Source organism: Poromitra crassiceps (genome assembly GCF_964638095.1).
Source record: "Poromitra crassiceps genome assembly, chromosome: 9".
NCBI lineage: Eukaryota > Metazoa > Chordata > Actinopteri > Beryciformes > Melamphaidae > Poromitra > Poromitra crassiceps.
The window spans coordinates 8920211-8942710 of NC_139630.1; the positions used below are offsets into that span (position 1 = coordinate 8920211).

General features: G+C 42.5%; 1 protein-coding gene across 1 annotated transcript in view; it reads right to left on the minus strand.

The window, feature by feature from the left end:
- Positions 1-20603: 20603 nt before the first annotated feature.
- plg (plasminogen) overlaps positions 20604-22500 on the minus strand; it is a gene marked incomplete at both ends in the record, with an annotated part of 51393 nt that continues 49496 nt past the window's right edge. Inside the window, 2 exons of the mRNA XM_083643221.1 lie at positions 20604-20765; positions 21041-21186. Coding sequence (XP_083499347.1) covers positions 20604-20765; positions 21041-21186 — 308 coding nt within the window. The remainder of the gene's footprint in view (positions 20766-21040; positions 21187-22500) is intronic.

Sequence of the window (22500 nt, forward strand, 5' to 3'; positions counted from 1 at the left end):
ACTCACTCACTCACACACACACACACACACACACACACACACACACACACACACACACACACACACACACACACACACACACACACACACACACACACACACGCCTCTGTCCTGTACCAGAGGTAATCCATTTCTTAATGTGACACACCATCTTATGTAATGCAAACATCCCATAATTTCCCTATAAGCACTGTGCATTCCAACAAGTGTTACAAGAATGAATGAATGAATGAATGAATGAATGAATGAATGAGCACACAGAAAATAAGAAAACTATCACTGACTCTTCTTCTGCTTTATTAATGGATGTTACTTCAATTACAAAATACAACACAAAAACAAAGTGTACATTCTATGCTAATGAGCATAAATAGCTGTGATTTTGTTAGCTCCTCCTTACATGCTGTGTCTAACCCCGCCTCCACCCCAGCTCCTCCTTACATGCTGTGTCTAACCCCGCCTCCACCCCAGCGCCTCCTTACATGCTGTGTCTAACCCCGCCTCCACCCCATTGCCTCCTTACATGCTGTGTCTAACCCCGCCTCCACCCCAGCTCCGCAAAATAATATAGCTAATGCATAGGACAATACAAGTTGACTTTTGACTAGTGGTTCTGACTGAACCATGTTTCATGTATTCTGTTGACACCAAAATAAATGTTGAGAAACACAATCAGCTGTTCAGTTGTCCAAGAACTGAGGACCTTAAATGATCCTCTATCTTCCCACTATGATTTAACATGTCACATTTACACATAATAATATTCCATAAAAACACAGATTACAGATTATCAATCTGTAATGGACGGAAACATCCTAAATGTCCTCAGTATTTTCATCTGATCTCTTCCCAGCCCCGAGGGAATCAACAGCCATTGCAGTAACGTTAACTACGACTCTTCTCCTGGTTATCATTCTCCTCATAGGCCTATTGGTCTTCCTATGGATTAGGTGAGCAATTCTGTTTCACTGTGGTTATGTTCACTTGGGCATTTAAAATACAATGTGTTCATTTATACAGTTGTTAATTCATTCTCCTAACCAGAGAGAGGAGGACCTCCCAACAACCATCTGGACCTGGAGGAAGACCAGACAACAGTCTGCAGGTGAGAAGAGGAACTAAACAAGTCTGTGGTTAACAAAAGTTTATGGGAAAGCAAATTTGGATTCAGCATGATAATCTTCACAAACGTGAATAACTTTTATTACTTTTGGAACATAAATGTCTTTTTTTCAAACACGATTTTTAGAAAACACTTCAAAAGGCATAAAAGTCATTCACGTTTGTGAATATTATCCTGCTGAACCCAAATTTGCGTTCCCATAAACTTTTGTTAATCACAAACGTTATTATGCATTAAAGTGAAATCCCCATTCTAAAACCCCATAGACTTTTCCACTGACGAACCAAATGGCGGCGATTTCTGGATAAAGCCTACAAAAATATGTCATCCCTGCGGTACTCTATTTGTGCAATCACCTAATTAAAAAAGTGTTGCTCCGTCAGGTCACCCGCACGGGTGCTCTTTACACTTCCTGAAAGTTTCAGCACGATCGCACGCAAGACGCCATAGCTGTGACTGGCCAGACTTCTTGAAACAGACAGAGCCCACATTGACAAATTTATACCGTATATAGATGATTAATTGTTGACATCCCTATTACCATGTATTACCATGTATTACCATGTATTACCATGTATTACCATGTATTACCATGTATTTCAGGTGTGCTGTCATGTCTTGTGACCTTGTTAAACTTAATATTGTTTGTTGCAGATTCCTCTCTCTGCTCCAGCCTCCACATCCCAGCCAGACTCCACTTACCAGAGCCTCAATCCAGCCTCCATGGATCAGAACCAAACATACTCTACTCTGCCACCAGACTCCACCTACCAGAGCCTCAGTCCAGCCTCCATGGATCATCAGGACCAAACATACTCTACTCTGCCACCAGACTCCACTTACCAGAGCCTCAGTCCAGCCACCATGGATCAGAACCAAACATACTCTACTCTGCCACCAGACTCCACTTACCAGAGCCTCAGTCCAGCCACCATGGATCATCAGGACCAAACATACTCTACTCTGCCATCAGACTCCACTTACCAGAGCCTCAGTCCAGCCACCATGGATCAGAACCAAACATACTCTTCTCTGCCACCAGACTCCACTTACCAGAGCCTCAGTCCAGCCACCATGGATCAGAACCAAACATACTCTTCTCTGCCACCAGACTCCACTTAACCAGAGCCTCAGTCCAGCCACCATGGATCAGAACCAAACATACTCTACTGTCAGACAGATGAGTTAGTAGTGGAGTGTTGAGATGCTAGAGTTTGTAAACCTGTATTTGATTCCAGATATTTTAATAACCATAATAAGTAATCAGATTACAAATGATGAATTTGACTCAGTGCAAGTCTGCAGCACAGCAGTCACATCTAGAAGATGGAGCAATAGACGGTTTTAACTTGACAAGAATAACAAACGGTCACAACCCACCTGAATGTCTGCTTACTTGCTGTATACAGATGAGCGCAGGGCGCAGGCTGATATTCGGCTCATATTAAATGTTTGACAGACAGTAACAACGTAGCCTATTTCGGTCTTTATGTCTTGTAGTAGTTAGTAGTTGTTGTTGTTGTTGTTGATAGTTGCCATAACAACCACCCCTGTCGGAAAGACGTGCACACGCTGGGTAGTAGGAAGCGTTGTCTGGTCCGGAGCTAGCCTGAGAGGCTAATAAAAGCTACATGTCTGACTATCAGTACGTTATTGCATACATAGGCATATATTTACATTTAAACGTTTACATAGCACACAAAAAAAATGATTTGTTAGTGATTACCTTTTATTCATTTTGTTTTACCATTTTGTATTCATTCATGTTTATTATTCAACTGTTTTATATTAGGGATGCACCGATATGAAAATTTTGGCCGATGCCGATAACCGATATTAACATTGCTGTTATGGCCGATAACCGATATTTACCGATGTCGATATCTGTATAAAACCACATTTTTATGATCATCACATTTTGTACATACTGAAAAACAAATGTTAACACTGAATTTGAAAAAGTTATGCATTTCTTTATTTGCAAAGCCTTTGGAAAAGCCCATAAATCATAGATTTACTGCATTATTTCATATCAATGTGAAGAATTTGGCTGATAATGATAACCGATATTAACATTGCAACATCTGACCGATACCGATATGACCGATATGTTAAAAAAGTGACTAACATCGGCCGATACCGATATGAGTGCCGATATATCGTGCATCCCTATTTTATATATTTGATTGTGAAAAACTCAGCATTGTTGTTTTTATTGTGCTATAAAAATAGTTTTATTATTAATATTATTATTACATTCTGCATTGTTGTTTTTATTGTGGTATACAAAATAATGTTGTTATTATTATTATTATTATTATTAATATTATTATTATTATTATTATCATTATTGTTATTATTATTATTGTTATTATTATGTGGAATATAGCCCCCCCCCCCCCAATGGTTCCTCAACACAGGTCCGCTCTAAAGCATACCTGCTCCCAAAATCTAAGTGAAGCAAGGAATCCAATTCTGCAAACTAGGCCTACTTATTATTTCCTGCCATGGATTGTAAATATATTAAGATTTTGCTTTGCATAGTTTGTTTATGTATATTTTAAGATGAAATACATTTTCAGAAGCCTATTTCTAATAAAGACTCACAAATATGTTTCTTTTTTTTCACTGACTCCCAGCTTTGTTACTCAAAGTATGACTCACTGCTTGAATGAAGCACACAGCAGGTAGACAATATGTTTAATACTTCAATAGAGTTTGAGGGGAACATCTATTGTTATAGTTATAGTTATTTACTGGTCCTATAGCATATTAACCTATTCTTTGTCTCATCTTCTCAATTTTCCATGAGATGAAAAATGCTACAGCCATGAAACTTTGCAGCATGGTAATAGAGAGCCGCAGTAACGAGTCCGGAAATCATCGATGCTAACAGCCCTGGTTCAACACAGTTTTTGCCTATGGGAGTTTTGAATGGGTTTTTGGCGCGATGCTTCTAATAATCTCTCTGGGCAACGCTGGCTTAATCAAACGCGAACCAGTGTTTAGTAACATCATCTTCACACACGAGGACCACTTTTACGAGTTTTGAAGCTTTTACTTGCCGTTAAAAGGACGGCTAGCTAGCAAACGGCTAAATGAGACTACACTTTTGAGTCGATGGGGATATATACGTCAATAACGTCACCACTTCAAAGGGCGAACACGGAAATTCTCTTTCCCTCACCTGGTTCAGCCCGTTCATCCCGGGGTAATCAGTGCACACATCAACAACAGTCCAGGTTGAGTGCTGACGTGACGTGGAAGCCTATGCGACAGTGTGTAGTTCTGGATTAGCTTAGCTGGAGCATTTTACTTCTAGGGCTCGCATTTACGCTTCAAAACTCATGAAAGTGGTCCTCATGTGTGAAGATTATCCCGCTGAACCTTGGTTCGCGTTTGATTAAACTTGCGTTGCCCAGAGACCTTATTTGAAGCATCACGCCAAAAACCCATTCAAAAATCCCATAGACAGAAACAGTGTTGAACCAGGAAGTTCGGGACTTCCGCATTCAGCCTACAAAAATACGTCATCCCTGCGGCTCTCTATTACACCCACCAGAACTATAACTGCCATCAGCCTGATGGTGGTGCTATAATCAAGGGAGGGGGGAGTTTAATGTGCTGTATCTCCCTCCCACACGTATAACTAACTGTAAGAGGAGATCAATTCAATCGTGTTTTTATTTTACGTTTATTTATCCAGGGGGAGTCTCAATGAGAGCAATGCTCTCTTTTTCAGGAGTTTCCAGTTCACATTCACACACACATTCACACCTGGAAGCTGACCAGTACAACCACAGTCTAATCTGCTGCACAACGGACGGCACAGTGGCTCAGTGGTTAACACTGTTGCCTCACAGCAAGAAGGTCCCGGGTTCGAACCCCGGTCCGTCCCAGGTCCTTTCTGTGTGGAGTTTGCATGTTCTCCCCGTGTCCGTGTGGGTTTTCTCCGGGTGCTCCGGTTTCCTCCCACCATCAAGAAAGACATGTATGTTAGGGTTAATACTCCTGTCAGTGCCCCTGACCAAGGGACTGGCAAAAGAACTGGAGTTGGTCCCCGGGCGCTGCACAGTGGCTTCCCACCGCTCCTAGTTCTAGGAAGGTTCCTAGTAGAGGATGGGTCAAATGCAGAGGATGAATTTCCCCAAGGGGATAAATAAAGGATAACTTAACTTAATGAGCAGCTCCAGTGCAGCAGTTGGGGTTAAGGGCCTTGCTCAAGGGCAGCTCAGTGGTGGTAATGAGGGAGGGGCAAGCACTGCTTTTCACTTTCCCCACCCAATTGTTGCAATTCCTCCAGATCACCTGTAGAGGTTTTTTTTTTAAGTTTTTTTTTTTAGATTCCTCCCCCCCCTGCTCTCCCCAAAATTTCAATAAACCTTTATGGCATATTATTACAATACAACAATACTGGTGTTTGACAGTAATAGAAGGTGCCAAATCATTCAAAACAATACTCATTTTGCTTTTAGGAGTATTGTGCCAGCGTGCAGCGCTGTTCCAAAACGTGTCAACGTGTGTCATTGCCTGGGAAAGGCACATCCCATAATACAACTGTTCGCATCGCATCCCATAATAGTATGATGATACTTGGGATGCCATTGCGAACATAGATGCGAACAGGTTAGCTACAACTTTAGCGTCGCCAGCGACGGCCCCCACCGTTGCGGTTGGGGTACGTTTCGAAATCCCTCCAGGCCTGAAAGATTTTCTAGGGCAAACTGGTATATATATGTGTGTGTGTGTGTGTGTGTGTGTGTGTGTGTGTGTGTGTGTGTGTGTGTGTGTGTGTGTGTGTGTGTGTGTGTGTGTTAAAGATTCGCTCAGGCCGTTTCCAGGCATGCACGTATCGCATTTATTTTTATTGATAGCCATAACACAGACAATGTGCAATACAAGTGCCAACCTACTTCACGCAGCATGCTCGCACAAGGCCGCGCCGCGCAGGTCGGGGAGTATGCTTCAGCCCCCCTTGTGGGAGATAGGTTCCCGCGCGCCTGACTATGGAGTGCAACGGTCAAAGCCTCCCTGCCCTGACCTAACGTTGGTGTGCATTTTGTAAACAAACAAACAGTTATGGTTAAATTGTGCTATTTTAATAGTTTTTAAATTGTATTTCACACATTTTGTAGTTCACATATTCTTTACGCCAATTTCACACATTCTGGAAATCATCTGGCGACTCACCCAGTGGTGTCCCACGACCCCTCTGGGGGTCCCGAGCCCACACTTTGGGAACCACTGGTCTAGGCTTAAAAGCAGTTCCAGCGCGGCTGCATAGCATATGCCAGGCTGCTTTTCATTGATTTTAGCTCAGCCTTTAATACGATCCATCCAAACATTCTTTTTCGTAAAGCAGCTCAGCTAAATGTGAAACCCTTTCTAATCCAGTGGTATTTCTCCTTTCTATTTAAAAGGCCACAAAAGGTGAGATTTAACTCAGTGTTCTCTGAGGAAACAGTATGCAGTACAGGGGTGCCTCAAGGAACAGTTAGTTCCTCTTTTTTGTTTACCCTGTTTACAAACGACTGTGTCAGCTCACAACCCAATCAACTTGTAATTCAGTTCTCAGATGACACCGTGATCATTAGTCTGCTCACGAGCAAGTCCCACATCTCTAGCCACACATCTGGAGTGGACAGCTTCATAGAATGGTGTGACGAACATCACCTACAAATTAACGTAAATAAAACCGAGGAGATCGTAGTGGATCCCAGGTCCATAGGAGACCACACTGCCATCACTATACACAATCATAACATAAATAAATATGTTAAATATCTAGGAGTACAAGTTGATGTGGAAATGAGCTGGCACACGCATGTGACAAGTATCTGTGCTAAAATACATCAACGCCTTCACTTCCTTTGAAGACTCAGGTTATTTGGGGTTAGTAGAAATATTATCCAGATTTTTTATAGAGCTAGTATCGAGTCCATCCTAAGGTATGGAATTAACAGCTGGTTTGGAAACCTGACTGTTAAGAATAAATCTCAAATCATTAGGCTGGCAAAGATGACAGGGAAGATCATGGGTATGTCCACACCCCCGATCACCCCCCCCCCCCAAGTCATTTTTGAGCAAGCGACGATGAGACAAGCTCACAAAATCCTATCCCACGCCTCTCATGTACTGAATTCTGAGTATGAGTTACTGCAATCTGGCAGGAGATACAGGGTACCTCTGTGTAGGTATAATAAATACAAACATGTTCCTCAGTCAATCAAACTGATCAATGAAATTAATTTGTGAGCAATGAGCACTTAATCATGGGTGTATGTGCAATGGTATAATGTTGTGGTGTAATGTTGTATGTTGTATTGTTAAACTGTATGTATGTACTGTATGCAGCTGGCCCTCACTCTGAAACACATTTCTCCCTAGGGAGCCGAAATCAAAGAAACTTTGACCTTGACCTTGCATGCCAAGAGCAGAGATGATGTCATAGGCACTGATGATGTCATAATGCCATCAGTGATGTCACTCGAGCTGGCATAGGCATTGTGAGATCATCAGACTTGAACCCCTGATATTGATATTTTGTTACCTTTATTTATATATCTAGGGGAGTCTCACTGAGAGGAATGTTCTCTTTTTCAGGAGTGTCCTGTTCACATTCACACACACATTCACACCTGGAAGCTGAAAAGTGCAACAACAGTCTGATCTGCTGCACAATGAGCAGCTCCACTTGTGCGTTTGGGGTTAAGGGCTTTGCTCAAGGGCACCTACCTCAGTGGTGGTTTTGAAGGAGGGGCAAGTAGAGCCCTGCACGGGCCTCAAATAGGCCCTAGCCGTCCCGGGCCCTACATGGCAGAACTTCAGGCCAGAGCACGGCTCCGGCCCTCCCCCCGAGCCTTATGTGTTTGATCAATTTCAAATAGTCTAAGCCTATCAAATCAACACTATAGAAAAAAACTACATTAAAGCACTGAACACCACAATGTCAGTTCAAACGTAAAAGAAAACAAAACAGGCAGGGCCCAGGCTATAGGCCCAGGCTATAAACCCAGTCTATAAAGGCAGGCTATAGGCCCAGGCTATAGGCCGAGGCCCGGCCCTATAGTAATACAGTATGTGATGTGCGAATTAGCCCTAGCCCAGCCCTATAGGGTCGGGCCGGGATAGGGCCCCGTCGGGCCAGAATGCAGGGCTCTAGGGGCAAGCACTGCTTTTCACTTACCCCACCCAATTGTTGCAATTCCTCCTGATCGCCTGTAGACGTCATTATCCATGAACTCAAAGTCCCAATGAGAATCTTAAGAGCATCTTCTTGGGGTGACACATAAAGCAGGGAGGGATTGGGAGGATGTGCTGGAAGAAGACTATGTAATGTTATTCTTTTTATTTTGAATGTTTTGTTACACTTTTTATTCATGATTGTATAGCCTACATTAACCTGTTCTCTTTCACATGGTGAGTTTTTTTAGGTCTTGAATCTAATTCAGTGCAATTGTCAAATTATTCTATTATTGTCAGACAATGATAAAGAATATCACACGTGAACATGTTTCCTACCTTTTATTGAGCAGGCTATTATTCTGTCCTGCAATGTGGCTGCAGGTTGAGGCCTTCTCAGAGAGAGAGAGAGAGAGAGAGAGAGAGAGAGAGAGAGAGAGAGAGAGAGAGAGAGAGAGAGAGAGAGAGAGAGAGAGAGAGAGAGAGAGAGAGAGAGAGAGAGAGAGAGAATGTGGTGGAAGAAGAAATGTTAACTAGAACGGGCTAAATTTGCTGAAGCAAATTTGATTGTGCTTGCTCCCACGTGACGCTCCGCCCCCCTTGCACCGCCCCTGCCTTAGACCCCGCCCTCCCATCCAGTATCAATACAGCCCCAATCGGCAATGTGTAGCTAGGACGTGTTTAGGCCGTTGCAAGGGTGTATTAACTGGATGCTATGGTCTTACAGGTACTGAATGCTGCTATAGCACCCCCTAGAGGCGAAATGACACAATATTTGTCCTATAGGCTCAGAGTACATCCGTCCACACCTGTACCAAGTTTGGTTAGCATCGGACGATCTTTGTGAAATAGGCCCCACCCACAGAACTTTGGAGGTCGATTATATCGCAACGGTGCGGAATTTCAAAAAAAACGCAAAATAAGTTTTGTGCGGGACAGTCCACACATGCTGTGTGATGTGGTTTGGTGAAGATCGGGCAAAATTTGAAGGAGAAATAGCGAAAAAACGCTTTTCGACAAAATTCAAAATGGCGGAAAATCTAGTTAGACGGAAATGGGCGGGGCCTATATCAGCAGATGCGGAATGACCCAAGGAATCCAGGGAAACAAGAATTTTGAATGTAGCCCTTACGGTTCAAAAGTTATGGACCAACACGTAAGGATGGCTGTTATAGCGCCCCCTAGAGGCGAAATTACACAATATTTGTCCTATAGGCTCAGAGTACATCCGTCCACACCTGTACCAAGTTTGGTTAGCATCGGACGATCTTTGTGAAATAGGCCCCACCCACAGAACTTTGGAGGTCGATTATATCGCAACGGTGTGGAATTAAAAAAAAACGCAAAATAAGTTTTGTGCGGGACATTCCACACACGCTGTGTGATGTGGTTTGGTGAAGATCGGGCAAAATTTGAAGGAGAAATAGCGAAAAAACGCTTTTCGACAAAATTCAAAATGGCGGAATATCGAGTTAGACGGAAATAGGCGGGGCCTATATCAGCAGATGCATAATGACCCAAGGAATCCAGGGAAAAAAGAATTTTGAATGTAGCCCTTACGGTTCAAAAGTTATGGACCAAAACGTAAGGAATGCTGCTATAGCGCCCCCTAGAGGCGAAATGACACAATATTTGTCGTATAGGCTCAGAGTACATCCGTCCACACCTGTACCAAGTTTGGTTAGCATCGGACGATCTTTGTGAAATAGGCCCCACCCACAGAACTTTGGAGGTCAATTATATCGCAACGGTGCGGAATTAAAAAAAAACGCAAAATAAGTTTTGTGCGGGACAGTCCACACACGCTCTGTGATGTGGTTTGGTGAAGATCGGGCAAAATTTGAAGGAGAAATAGCGAAAAAACGCTTTTCGACAAAATTCAAAATGGCGGGAAATCTAGTTAGACGGAAATGGGCGGGGCCTATATCAGCAGATGCGGAATGACCCAAGGAACCCAGGGAAAAAAGAATTTTGAATGTAGCCCTTACGGTTCAAAAGTTATGGACCAAAACGTAAGGACGGCTGTTATAGCGCCACCATCTGGTCAAATACTAAAATTTTCCCGCACAGAGTAAAAGGTGACTCTGTAAACCTACCTACAAAGTTTGGTAATAGCAGGTCATACGGTGTCTGAGCTAGAGCTAATTTAATGCCAACGATTTCGAAACCCCATTCAAGTGAATGGGGAAAAAAATCGTACGTTAACGCCAATATCGCGAAAACCGGCGAACGAAACCCTTAGCAATCCAAATGCACACGATTCCTCAATGAGCCGCACGTTTTGATGTCTCCCATGTCTGTGTAGTGTGAAAACTGTAGGAGAAATGGCGAAGCAAACTTTTGACCAGAAGAAAACAGAATAATAAATAAATAAATAAAATTAAGTATGAGAGATTCTAAGATTGTGCTTGCCTATCTGCAAGCACAATAATTATGTTTTCTTACACATTTGATTTATGCTTGTAGCCTATTTGACATGGCCACTGTAGCACAGGCCAGTGCTTCCCCCTCTGTCTGTGGCAGGGGAGCTGTCCACGGTGCTGAATGTGGCAGAGCTCCAGCATGCAGAGGCCGGCTGCTGTCCAAGGTACCATCCGCTCTTCCAGTGTGGGAGGAGACGGCCTATACACGAATCCACCGGCCAATTTGTGTAGGCTGCCATCTAGTGGGGACGCCATTACTGCGGGGGTAGGTCCCCGCAGCTAGACTGCTGCTGGCTGATGCAGAATGCAGTAACGCTATGCCAAATGATATAACAGCGTCGTGAGCTGGATTGATAACGTGAGACATTACCCCCCAGTTACTGATGAAGGTACGACCTTATTATAGATAGGGATAGTAATTATTCAAATTGTAAATAGCGGAAAAAATCACGCATTTCAAGTGAGTTATTGTGTATACATGCTAATGTTAACGTTACTGACTAGCTAGCTAGCATAAACAATCAAGTTGCATGTAATCATTGCACACCAATTACATTAGTAAAAATTTAAAAAGCTATACGAATTTGTGTTTTGATAGGCATTCAAGGGTATTTTATTAATCGCCTGGCTTGTGATGAGCAACAGAATGCCAACTACAGGTCTCTCATAGAGGGTCAAAATGACCTGAGCTCGGGATGGATTGGCCAAATATTGCACTGTACCAGATGATGAATACATCATTCTGAAAGGACCTGTCCGATATTCACAGTCCATTAACAACCGTCATAATGTTGACATAACCCATGTCATAATCACTGTTAGCTTAGGCTAGGCAGCTGGCAGCTGCATGCTACTCATTATGAGGTGAAATAACGTTAGCGATTTACGACTGTTAACCAAAGCCTACCGTGCTGTTGTTATTGGGAACAAAGTCCTTTCTGTTAATATTCTTGATCCACCTCTGGCGAACAGCTCGGTCCTCTGCACGTCGAGGGAATCTATATTTGTATGTTTATGTAACGTTATGGTTTCAGACAGGGGCACTCTTCATGTAGCTAACGCTAGTAAAGGCTTGTGTAATGCTATTTCACATTCTATTCTCTTCCAAAGTTGAAGTTTGCCACTACTGTTGGGGCAGCTGATAACGGCACAGCTTCTTCCCGATTTCCTAGGCATCGTTGTCAAAAGTAACGTTGAATAAAAATGTAAATGTAGAAAAATATAAGGCTACACTCGAGGACAGCTTGCATTCAAACGCGCGCGCCATGTATTTCCCCCTGGAGCCACCACAGTAGGTCACCGCAGTAATGGCAGCTTGTTTACATCTGCGACTTCGCAGGATTCGTGTATATGAGAGCTGTGTTCTTCTATCTTCATCCCTACACCTGTTAGCAGCCTTTAGGACTGTGCTTTCAGAGCTCCCTGCTGAATCTTCACGCACCTCCACACACCCCCCAGCTCCTGATCTCCTCGTGTTTTGTCTGCTTCCTCTGTGAGAGGGTTCCTGAGTTGTGCTACTTAAATACTGTTGGTTTAGTTGATCCTGTCAGTATAGTTTACGCCAGTTCTTCTTGTTTATTTTGTGCTTTGAAGAGTCAAGTGACTCTTCAATATTAGCCTGTTCTCTTGCCATTCAAATGGTACGGGGTTTTTTTTTTTTTTAGGAGGATGATAAAGAATATAAAATGCGAACACGTTTCCTACCTTTTATTGAGCTGGCTATTGTACTCTCCTGCAATGTGCTGCAAAATCAACATGGCTGTCCTGCAGTTTGTTCATTTTGATTTGGTCACCCTACACCCAAGCCACAACATTTATATTTCTCTTTTTCTATCATCTTTTGTTCTGAGAAGATGTGTTATCATGTGGGATCTCTCTCTCTCTTTCTTTCTCTCTCTTATACAGTTGCTAGAACGATAATCAGTTCATCAGCTGGTGAAACACAAAACTCAATTAATACATTTGGTGATTTACTGGCATGCTGCTTTCATGCTTTGTTAATGATGTAAAGAGGAATGAAGCTGCCTTTTTTCCTTTGCCAGCTTCTGTCTACAGACCGTGCCAACCACAGAAGACCACGTCCTTCTCCACTGTAAGTTATTTCAGATACATTTTGTTTTAATCTTTCATTTTATGGCTTAACATTTTATAGCCATTTGAAAGGTTATCATGCGTGATTTTTTTGTTAGAACTTAATACTTTGTTCAATGATAAGAGTAGAGACAGAACACAATAGACATTGTCAGCTAAATCTGAGTAGAGTTGTGTTTTTGCTGACTGACATATTTCTCACGTTATGTCCGTTATCTCCCTGCTGATGTGTTTGAAAGTCTCTGCAGCCTGGACAGAGAGAGGAGAGGACCACCTATGAGTTTTTTTCAGCAGCAGCAAGCGGATTCATTGTCTTTCTTCTGTCTGTGTCAGGTAGTGTACATTTGCATTGACATATTAGGCATTGTGCTGGCATACATAAGAGCAACATACAGATAAGGTGTAGAATAAGCTTCAATTCCTCGCTGCCTAGCTTGCATTCTGTTTTACTATTCAAAGTATCAATACTAAGGAGGGCAAAGGTCAAAGCCTCACTGGCCTGACCATCAGTCTCTGTGTACAAGATGTGAAAAACGAAAGGCTCTATTGTGATGTGGTGCATATCTTTACCACTTAAGACCTTGTCTTCCATTCCTTTAAAACTTGAGGTTCTTGTGTCTGTTTGGTTCCTTTTAGTTTTGAAATCATAGAACCATGTTTTTGTCTGTCATACAGTAAACAGACCCCTCCCATCCCACCCACCCACCCACCCACCCACCACACACACACACACACACACACACACACACACACACACACACACACACACACACACACACACACACAAACAATGCACTGTGCTCCTGCACTGATGTTACACCTCCCATGCAATATGACCTTTTAATACTCTGTACCGTGTCTATATTCTGCTAAAATGACCATCTCTAATAACTGTACTTTTGCCAACTTTGTACTTGTACCTGTCACCTTGCCTTGCTAACTGTGTACTCTGCCACACTTGGCTGTATAGCTAAATACTCTGTCCATATCTTGTGTTTAAATGTATGTGTATATATTGTGTTATTGTGTTGTATATTATGTCACGTAACGTGTGCACCAACTACAGTAGGCCTACACCAAGACAATTTCCTTGTATGTGCAAACATGGCGGAATAAATGAATTGTGATTGTGATCCAGCCTGTGTTCTGGTCATGACTGAAGGCCTTAGTCACTTTAAGTCTTCACACAAACAATGCCTCTTTAACCCTTTAAACACTGTCAACTGTATGCACATTATGGGAAAGGTTATTTTGCTGCTAATGGAATTGCATTTAGTGGTTAAAAAATATTCCAAATGGACGTGTGTTTCTTCATCTTATGTCTAGTCTAGTCTAAATTATTAGCTCTATTCACCTTATGTTCAGACGCTGGGGTGGGCCAAATTCTTCCGGGTCGTGTTAACACTTCCGGCGGTCACCGCGCCAAATATGAAAGAACGTCATGAAGAAGAGAGTTGTTTTTGTAGCGGACAGTGCAGGGGGTAAAACAAAGAATGTAGCCTACTATTTTGAGCTCGGTACACAGCAAGTATAAGCGAGTATCCACTGTTAGCCAGGTCAGTTATCGTCGACAATGACGAGCACTTTCTTGTAAAACATACCTGGACTCCAACAAAGCAAGCTTCAGATAGTTTTCACTCTTTCGAGCGCTCGCGCCATTTACTATAAGACCCGCAGACGTTAACGTAATTCCCTGGAATGCGAGACTTAACGAGCCAGTTACATGGCGTTGCATACTTAGACATTGCCGTTTGCTTTTATTTGGTATGTTACATACAATTGGCTAAATTATTAGTTAATTCAGAGTTAGATGATATTGGTGCAGCCAGCCATTTTTTCATTTTTTTTTATTTTATTATTTTAGCCGGAGGTCGTCACACGACCACACAACCGGGTCAAATGGGTGTGGCTACATAAGGTGAATAGTCCACAAAAATGTCCCCACCCTTTGGTGACCACAGTTTTGGCCCTGCACATGGCCACAGCTATAGCAAATCCACGCTTGTTTATTTATATAGCACTATAGCACAAACATGTTGGACAGGGTTTTACATACTGTAGCATCATAATTATACAGTATGTCACATGTCAGACGACAGATACTAACCACTGAGCCACTGTGCTGCCTAAGTTAATTTCCAAAATACTACATGTCCATGATGAGGGGGGGGGGAATTCATCAATCACTTATAAGCTCTAAAATATATAGAGAATCCAGCAGACAGTTAGGCATATTACTTTCTTTTAAAAGTACCATGATTTGTGTTTTGTTATGTGAGAATATATGTGACTAGACTTGACTTGACTTGACTGTTTTATTTCTCAGAATTCTGCTCAGTGAGAACGCACAACCTTCCAACAGTGTGAACCCAGAGGTATTACATATCCATGTGTCCCTAGCATGATCATATATTAGTCAAGCCTTAAGGTGCATATTCAGTTAGACATACATGATGAGGTGAAGAACTTGAAGGTAAAGACCCTTGCAATTCCTCCTGATCACCTGCAGGTTATGCGGCCAATCATAGACAAAGGGAGAATTTTCCAGCTTTCTATACATTGTTTAAATCTTGAAACAAAATCACCAAAGTTCAACTTAAATAATAATTTAGGATCTCTGGGTATGGTGAGGCCAAGATAGGCGAGACAATCTTTTGCCAGTTTAAATGGGAGATTTTCCAAGAAACCAGGAGTGAAAACATTGGAGAGAGGCATAAAGTCACTCTTTGTCCAGTTGATTGTATATCCGGACAGCTTTCCGAAGGAGGTGAATATAGTTCTAGCAGAGGGCGAATTGATTTCTCTGAGTCACGTAGATATAGTATTACATCATCAGCATATAGACTAATGCGTGTCTCGATACCTCCGATCAGGGACGTGCAGAGAACATTAGAGGGGCAGGGGCTCAAATTCATAAAAGGGCACTACAGAATGGCAAATTTGAGGCAATTTGAAGGCCAATTTAGGGGTATAACTCATTTTAAATATTCCGATTTTAACCAGATTTAGAGGAATATCTCATTTTAGGATGAGACTTTGACAAACATACATACCTGATTCACGTTGACTGACTGATATATCTGTCAGACTGTGTGCGCCTGTGCTGCTGCTGTCCGTCTGCATGGTTGCTCTGGCTGAGTGGAGTGCGCACTGCTGGAGTGGGTGGGGACGGGCCACGTGCGTTTTTGGGTTGGTGCCTTCAGGGGCGGTTTAGAAAAACACTGCTCCATGCAGAGGCCTATTACAAATGGTGCATTCAAGGCCAAGAGAGCTCGGAAAAGGCATTTCTCTTTGAATGCTGCCTTCAGTGATGGCATGGAAAGGGCAATTTCCATACAAAGCACCATTAGAAATGCATTCATGGTCAGGAAAGGACACTTTTTATTTTATTTTTTCATGTATCTGAGCTGTTTGTTTTGTTCATGTGTTGTTGGAATGAAAATGAAAAATGTATTATAATAAAAAAAAGAGTGAGAGAGGGCAGCCCTGCTGGACCGAGCGAAGTAGTGGAAACTTGATCGACTTGTCGCCATTACCCTTAGCAAAAAGAAGTATACTTCAAGTTTATTTTATTAAGTAAACTTAAGTAAAGACCAAGTGTACTTTTATGCAAGTATACTTACTGTATTTACTCAAGTATACTTTATGCACCAAGTATACTAATATCAATATACTAGTAGTATACTCCAAGTATACTTGCCTAATACTTCTTGACACTAAATTGGTCCAATTCAGTATATTAGTAGTATACTAAGTAAGTATACTAGTAGTATACTTTAAGTGTAAGGAACACGTCTTTGCGGCCAACATTTCATCAAAGGTAAGCTCAAGTAACGTTACAATAATGATTAAAATACCCCGTTAACGTTACTTGAGCTTACCTTTGATGAAATGTTGGCCGCAAAGACGTGTGTACTTTGATGGTAGAAAAAAAGCCATTTGCCCTCCCCAGCGACTGAACCACGTCTAATCGCACAAATCCACAACCTCCTCCTTTCTATGTTTTCTTTCTCCGACGGGATTCTGTAAAAGCACAAGCCAGGCGTGTCTCCTCGTCGGTTAGTGCAACCGATAGCACAACAGGTAATCGGCATTTTGGCTGAACAAACACAGCGTGAGAAACTAGTCGACTCGGCGGGCAGCGGAATGAACAAGTTTTTTTTTTGACCGTCAGGTGGGCGTTCCCGGCAGCACGTAACGCCCCTTGAAAGCTATGAATAGAGGGTATGCACACCCACTGGAACACGCCCCCTCAATCGGGAATGAGTGTCAAAATGAGTGTCAAGTTCCTCCCTGAGCAGCAGGTGTCAGTTATCTAGGCTGATTACGGCATTCAAGCTCAGTCTTGCTGTGACTCAGTGGGCGTGACCCTGCAGTGACTTCTGCCTCTGTGACATCACATGCATACCCTCTATTGCTGTGCCCCACACCTGTGTCACTGATTGAGACTATATGAGTGTTGAATCCAGGGGCGGACTGCATAATCGGGCACGTTGGGCAAATGCCTGGTGGCCTGGCCTGGCCTGCAAAAAAAAAAAAAAAACATTTTGCAGGCCAGGCCAGGCCACTCACTGAACAGCAGGCCAGGCGCCGCCTACTGGTTTACTAGTGGTTTTATTACTTTATTCAGGGTTAAAGTGGGTGCATCTCATTGTAAAATTGGACTTGGCCCAAATTGGGCTTCAAACGGCCCAAATTGGGCTTCAAACGGCCCAAATCTGGCTTTAAACGACCCAAATTGGGCGTCAAACGGCCCAAATCTGGCTTCAAACGGCCCAAATTGGGCTTCAAACGGCCCAAATTGAGCTTCAAACGGCCCAAATCGCGCCTCGGCCCATATCAGCCTGGCCTGCTTGGTATCTAATGCCCGGCCTGAATTATGATCCCAGTCCGCCCCTGGTTGAATCCATTCTCTTCTTGTTTGTTGTAAGCCCTGATGAAGACCGTTTGAGGTCGAAACATGTCGACGTTTTTATAATGTTTTAGCCATATATAATAAAGGCTTTTTAATCCTACTTCCTCTTCTACTCCTTTGAGTGCCTCTGCTGTTTTTCAACAAGTTAACCTATACTATTTGAATGAATTGTACCCCCCAGTATTGTTGGCAAAGCTGAACTTTGGATGAACTTTTGCTCCACCACCTGCGAGGGGGCAAAGCCGACTGGAGGAGAGGAGACTCCTATTTAATCAAAATGCTATTCACCAAAGTTTTTCTATATATCCTGTGTGCACTGAAGTCACAATGTTATAACCACATGTCACGTGAAACATGGGTTGTATTATATCGTTGAAATGCATTGTGTTGACTGAGGGATGTGAACACGTGTCTATGGACTTCCAAGTGGAAAATGTAATCTCAATATGAATGGATTTTAATTGTATGCTGAAATAGTCTGTGTTACATGCACAAAGTTTGAAATGACAATTGTATTAATGCATTGTTGTGTGCTGAAGTAAGCCTGTTACATAACATGTTTTCAGATGAGAGTGGGAAGAGAGTGTCATTGAGTTCAAGACAATAGGAGGTGTCCCAGTAGATGGGCAGGGCCAACATTAGGAGAGGGATCATGTTGGGTCCAATAAGAATTGAAGTCATTGAGTCAGCAAAAATATAGACACACCCTCGACAATGACAGATAAAAGAACTGGACCTCAGAGCCTTGGTGCTCTCCTGCATAGGCAGGGAGCCAGACGGGAGACCGTCACTTAGATGCTCTCGAATCCACCAGGGAGAGAGCAGAGATTCTGTAGGCAGGCCATTAGATTAAGAGAAGTTCTGGAATTAGGGATAAAAGATGCACTGAATTGAGTGCCCGTGCAGGAGATCCCCTGTGAGATTACGGGTGGAGCACGAAGACCAGATAGACTCCACAAGGGAGAGAGAGGTGATAGGCAGGCCATTAGATTAAAGGAATGATCTAAACAACAACACAAGGTTTCATTTAGAGAGGTTGGCCACCTCAGATAAGAAATCGTTAAAAGCCAAGAGTGATACTTAAATAGGGAGAGTATAATGAACTCCATGTTGAAAATTAAGGTAATGTACATTGGATAATGATGTCATATATATTGGACTGAATGTAATGGACAATGATAGTATGCTTTGTAAGGAGAAGTGTTAACTTATATATAAAACCTATAAAAACCAAGGATTTTTATTTCTTTTATTTTTCTTCTTCAAAACATCATTGAGAAGGGTCCACACATCCAATAAGGTAAGAGGCATGATTTTGGGTTCAGATAATTAGCCTCCTCCATGCATGTAGAAATGACAGAATGATCTCGGGCTTCAGCTCGTTCTCTCACTAGAAATATGTACTGGGTGATTCTACTATATAGGTTAGTCAATTCTTTCACCCTGGAGAGAAAAAGTGCCGTAAGGTTACCTGTATCGGTAGACTGCCCACCCGATGTTCGGGGAGGAGGGGGTAGAGGTCCTAGATTAAGACCCGGAGGTGGACAAAGGATTAACGTGTTGTTACTCATCGGGGGGAACTTACGTGTCTGCCTTTTTACTCTGGGTATTTATAGTCGTATGGGATGGGAGCGTACCTATGTTCCCCGGGTCCTATGTTCCCCGGGTCCTATGTTCCCCGTTTTTCACTAACCTCTCCCAGCCCCCACGCCAAACCTAACCTCCCCCCATGCCTAACCCTAACCTCCCCCAGACCCTAACCCAAAACCTAACCTCTCCCACCCCATGCCTAAACCTAAGGTCGGCATTGCGGCTTCTATGTTCCCCGGTCCCACAAAAACGGGGAACATAGGACCCGGGGAACATAGGGATGACCCCTATGGGATAGCCTCTATTAGGAAGAGATCCGCTGGTTATCACGGTCTCTCGCCTCCGTGATTTGGGAGTGCTCCGATGACGCTATTCTAACTCTCAGGGGAGGGGTCATAGGTCAGAGGTTGCTCGCAAATCATTACAGTATCAGTCAATCTATATTTCATTGTTGCACCTAATTGTTATTCTCAATCATTAGTTCAGAATACTAGAACTAATAATATATTTTATTATGTTCATTATTAACAGACTATGTTTATTTTCCAGAAACAAGGAGGAGAACCAACAGATGAGTAAACTTTTACAATCAGAACTGACAAGCAACAAGGAAGCAACAACGGTCTGATTGTCTCTGTGTGTGTGTGTGTGCGTGCATGTGTGTACAATATGTACAATGTATGTGTTTGTGGTTTTGAATACATTTTCTATAAAGTACAACTTCATCATTTTGTGTTTTGAGTTTTATTTTTCATTACTTTTGGAAAACAAACGTTCACATACTAAAGCATGACACACTCATAGTGTAGTTATGATATTTCATAACTCCAAACTAGCTGATAAGCAGATGTTTCAGAGCATAACTGTACACACGTTATGTCTTTAAAAAGTAACACAAACCATGTGAGATGGAAAGGAATGTGTGAAAGGAGTAACAATTATAGGCAACTGTGAAATCACACAAATCAAGATAAAAAAGAATTGTCATATTAGACCTACACAAGATTAGATGTGGGAGAACACACTCAATATAACAACAGTGTTAGGGTCACTAAATACTTCTAATTTGTTGAACAAGCGTAGTACCAACATTCACCTATTTTCAGATTTCAATGTGTGACACAGCATTTGAAAGCTTACAATCTGCACTTTCATCATTTGTAAAAAAAAAAAAAAAAAAAAAAAAAAAAAAAAAAAATGGCATTGGACCAGCTGTTACCCAAAACACCAGTCCCTGTCACATAAGCCATTAATTGAAGCTTGATTATTATTATTATTTCTAATTGGCTTTGATGGTTCTGTCAATCCAGTCGACAAACTTGGAGACACGGGCATAGACGCCGGGCTTCATGGCGTTGGCACAGCCCAGACCCCAGGAGGTCACGCCCTGCAAGACAAACCTGTTCTGGGCGTTACACACCAGAGGACCTCCACTGTCACCCTGCACGGAGAACACACACACACACACACACACACACACACACACACACACACACACACACACACACACACACACACACACAGGGAAAGGAAGAAGAGCAGCAGAACCCAAGTCAAGTCACATCTCGTCGTCTCTTCATGCAGCCAGTCAAGTCTCAAGCACTTCAAACTGTGACTCAAGTAATTTGTGTCTGTTTTACACTTTAGCTTTATATGTCAGCATATATTTCTATAGTGGCCATGGTTTTTGTTGTTGCTTTCCCCCCCATACAGTACCTGGCAGCTGTCTGTTCCTCCCTCGATGTTCCCAGCACACATCTCATGGTCTTTAACTCGGCCGTTCAGATACGACGGGCGATTACAGATCTTGTTCTCGATCACCGGGAAGCCGGTTTCCTTCAGGACGCCGTCTCCTCCCGTACCTGGCGTACAGAGAGAGGGTAGTATCAGGGAAGTAGTATCAGGGAAGTGTACAAGTGACTGTCTTTATTAGAATATAGCAGAATGCATGTTCCTTGTTTCAAACAATCACTGAATTAGACGGTTTTCAGGCCAATTAGAGTAGAAAGCAGATGCCAGCAAACCAGGAAGAGAGATATCTTAAGTGGTGGAAGTGAGTTCACTTAGTTATAGTCAGGAAAAAGGCATGGACTTTTACTTCAGTGAACGTGATCTGGAATGGAGTCAATACAGTGGATGTTAGAAGACCACACACCTTTTCAAAATGTCTAGTTTTTACTGTGCCGAAGCCTGAAATGAAAACCAACTAAATCAGACCCCCCCCCCCCCCCCCCCCTCCACACTTTCAATGAGATGTAGTAAACATGTCACAGATATAAAAAAAAAAAAAAAAGCATGCGACCACTAGGTGGAGCTCTTTTACAGGTTGCTGCAAGAAGAGAGCAAGCTCTCGGCAGGGAAACAGTGGATGGATGGATCCAGAAGAGGGCGGTAATGCAACACTGAGGATGCCAACTGCCATAAAACACGAAAAAGAAGAAGAAGAAGGTGCTACAGTAGCACAAGTGCTTCAACTTTAAGTTGAGTAAAAAAGCTCAACTTAAAGACTAATTTCAATCTGTCCTTTTAGCAGCTAAATCAACAAAGCAAAAAGGAATATTAGTATGGTGAAATGGTCCATTCAGAGCCGGGATATCAATCCTGTAGACAGTGATACTTAACCTGAGGCTCTAGAACAGGGATGGGAACCCAGATTGTTGCTGGGGGCCCAACAAATATTGTCATGCCGTAAGCCAGGGATGGGCAACTTTGATGATAGAGAGGGCCACAAAAGAAATTCCTCGCTACCAGATTTTGCTGAGGGCCGAACAGCGCCAGCGTGAAAAATGTGGTTTATTTGAAGCCAGGTTTAGAGGAATAACAAATTTTAAATTAACAGTTGTGATGTCATTATTCAGTCTTAACCACCAATATTTGATCCTTTTCTCACTCACTCCTATGTCACCACCTGCTCTCCCTGCAGGGCTTGAAATTAACTTTTTTTGACCACCTGCCAATATGGCTGCTAGATTTTAAAGTTACCAGCCAATTAGAATTTCCACTCACCAAAATGTTTTTCTTGAAATAAACCAGAATATGAGTGGGTTAATTTAAGCATAAGTATCAGTAAGTGGCCCGGGATTCTCAAAGCCTGTGTTGAGGGTCACACAAGAACAAAAATGCACTCTTGAAGCTAAATATATCCAAAACCAACAAGTTAATTATTTAAATTTCTA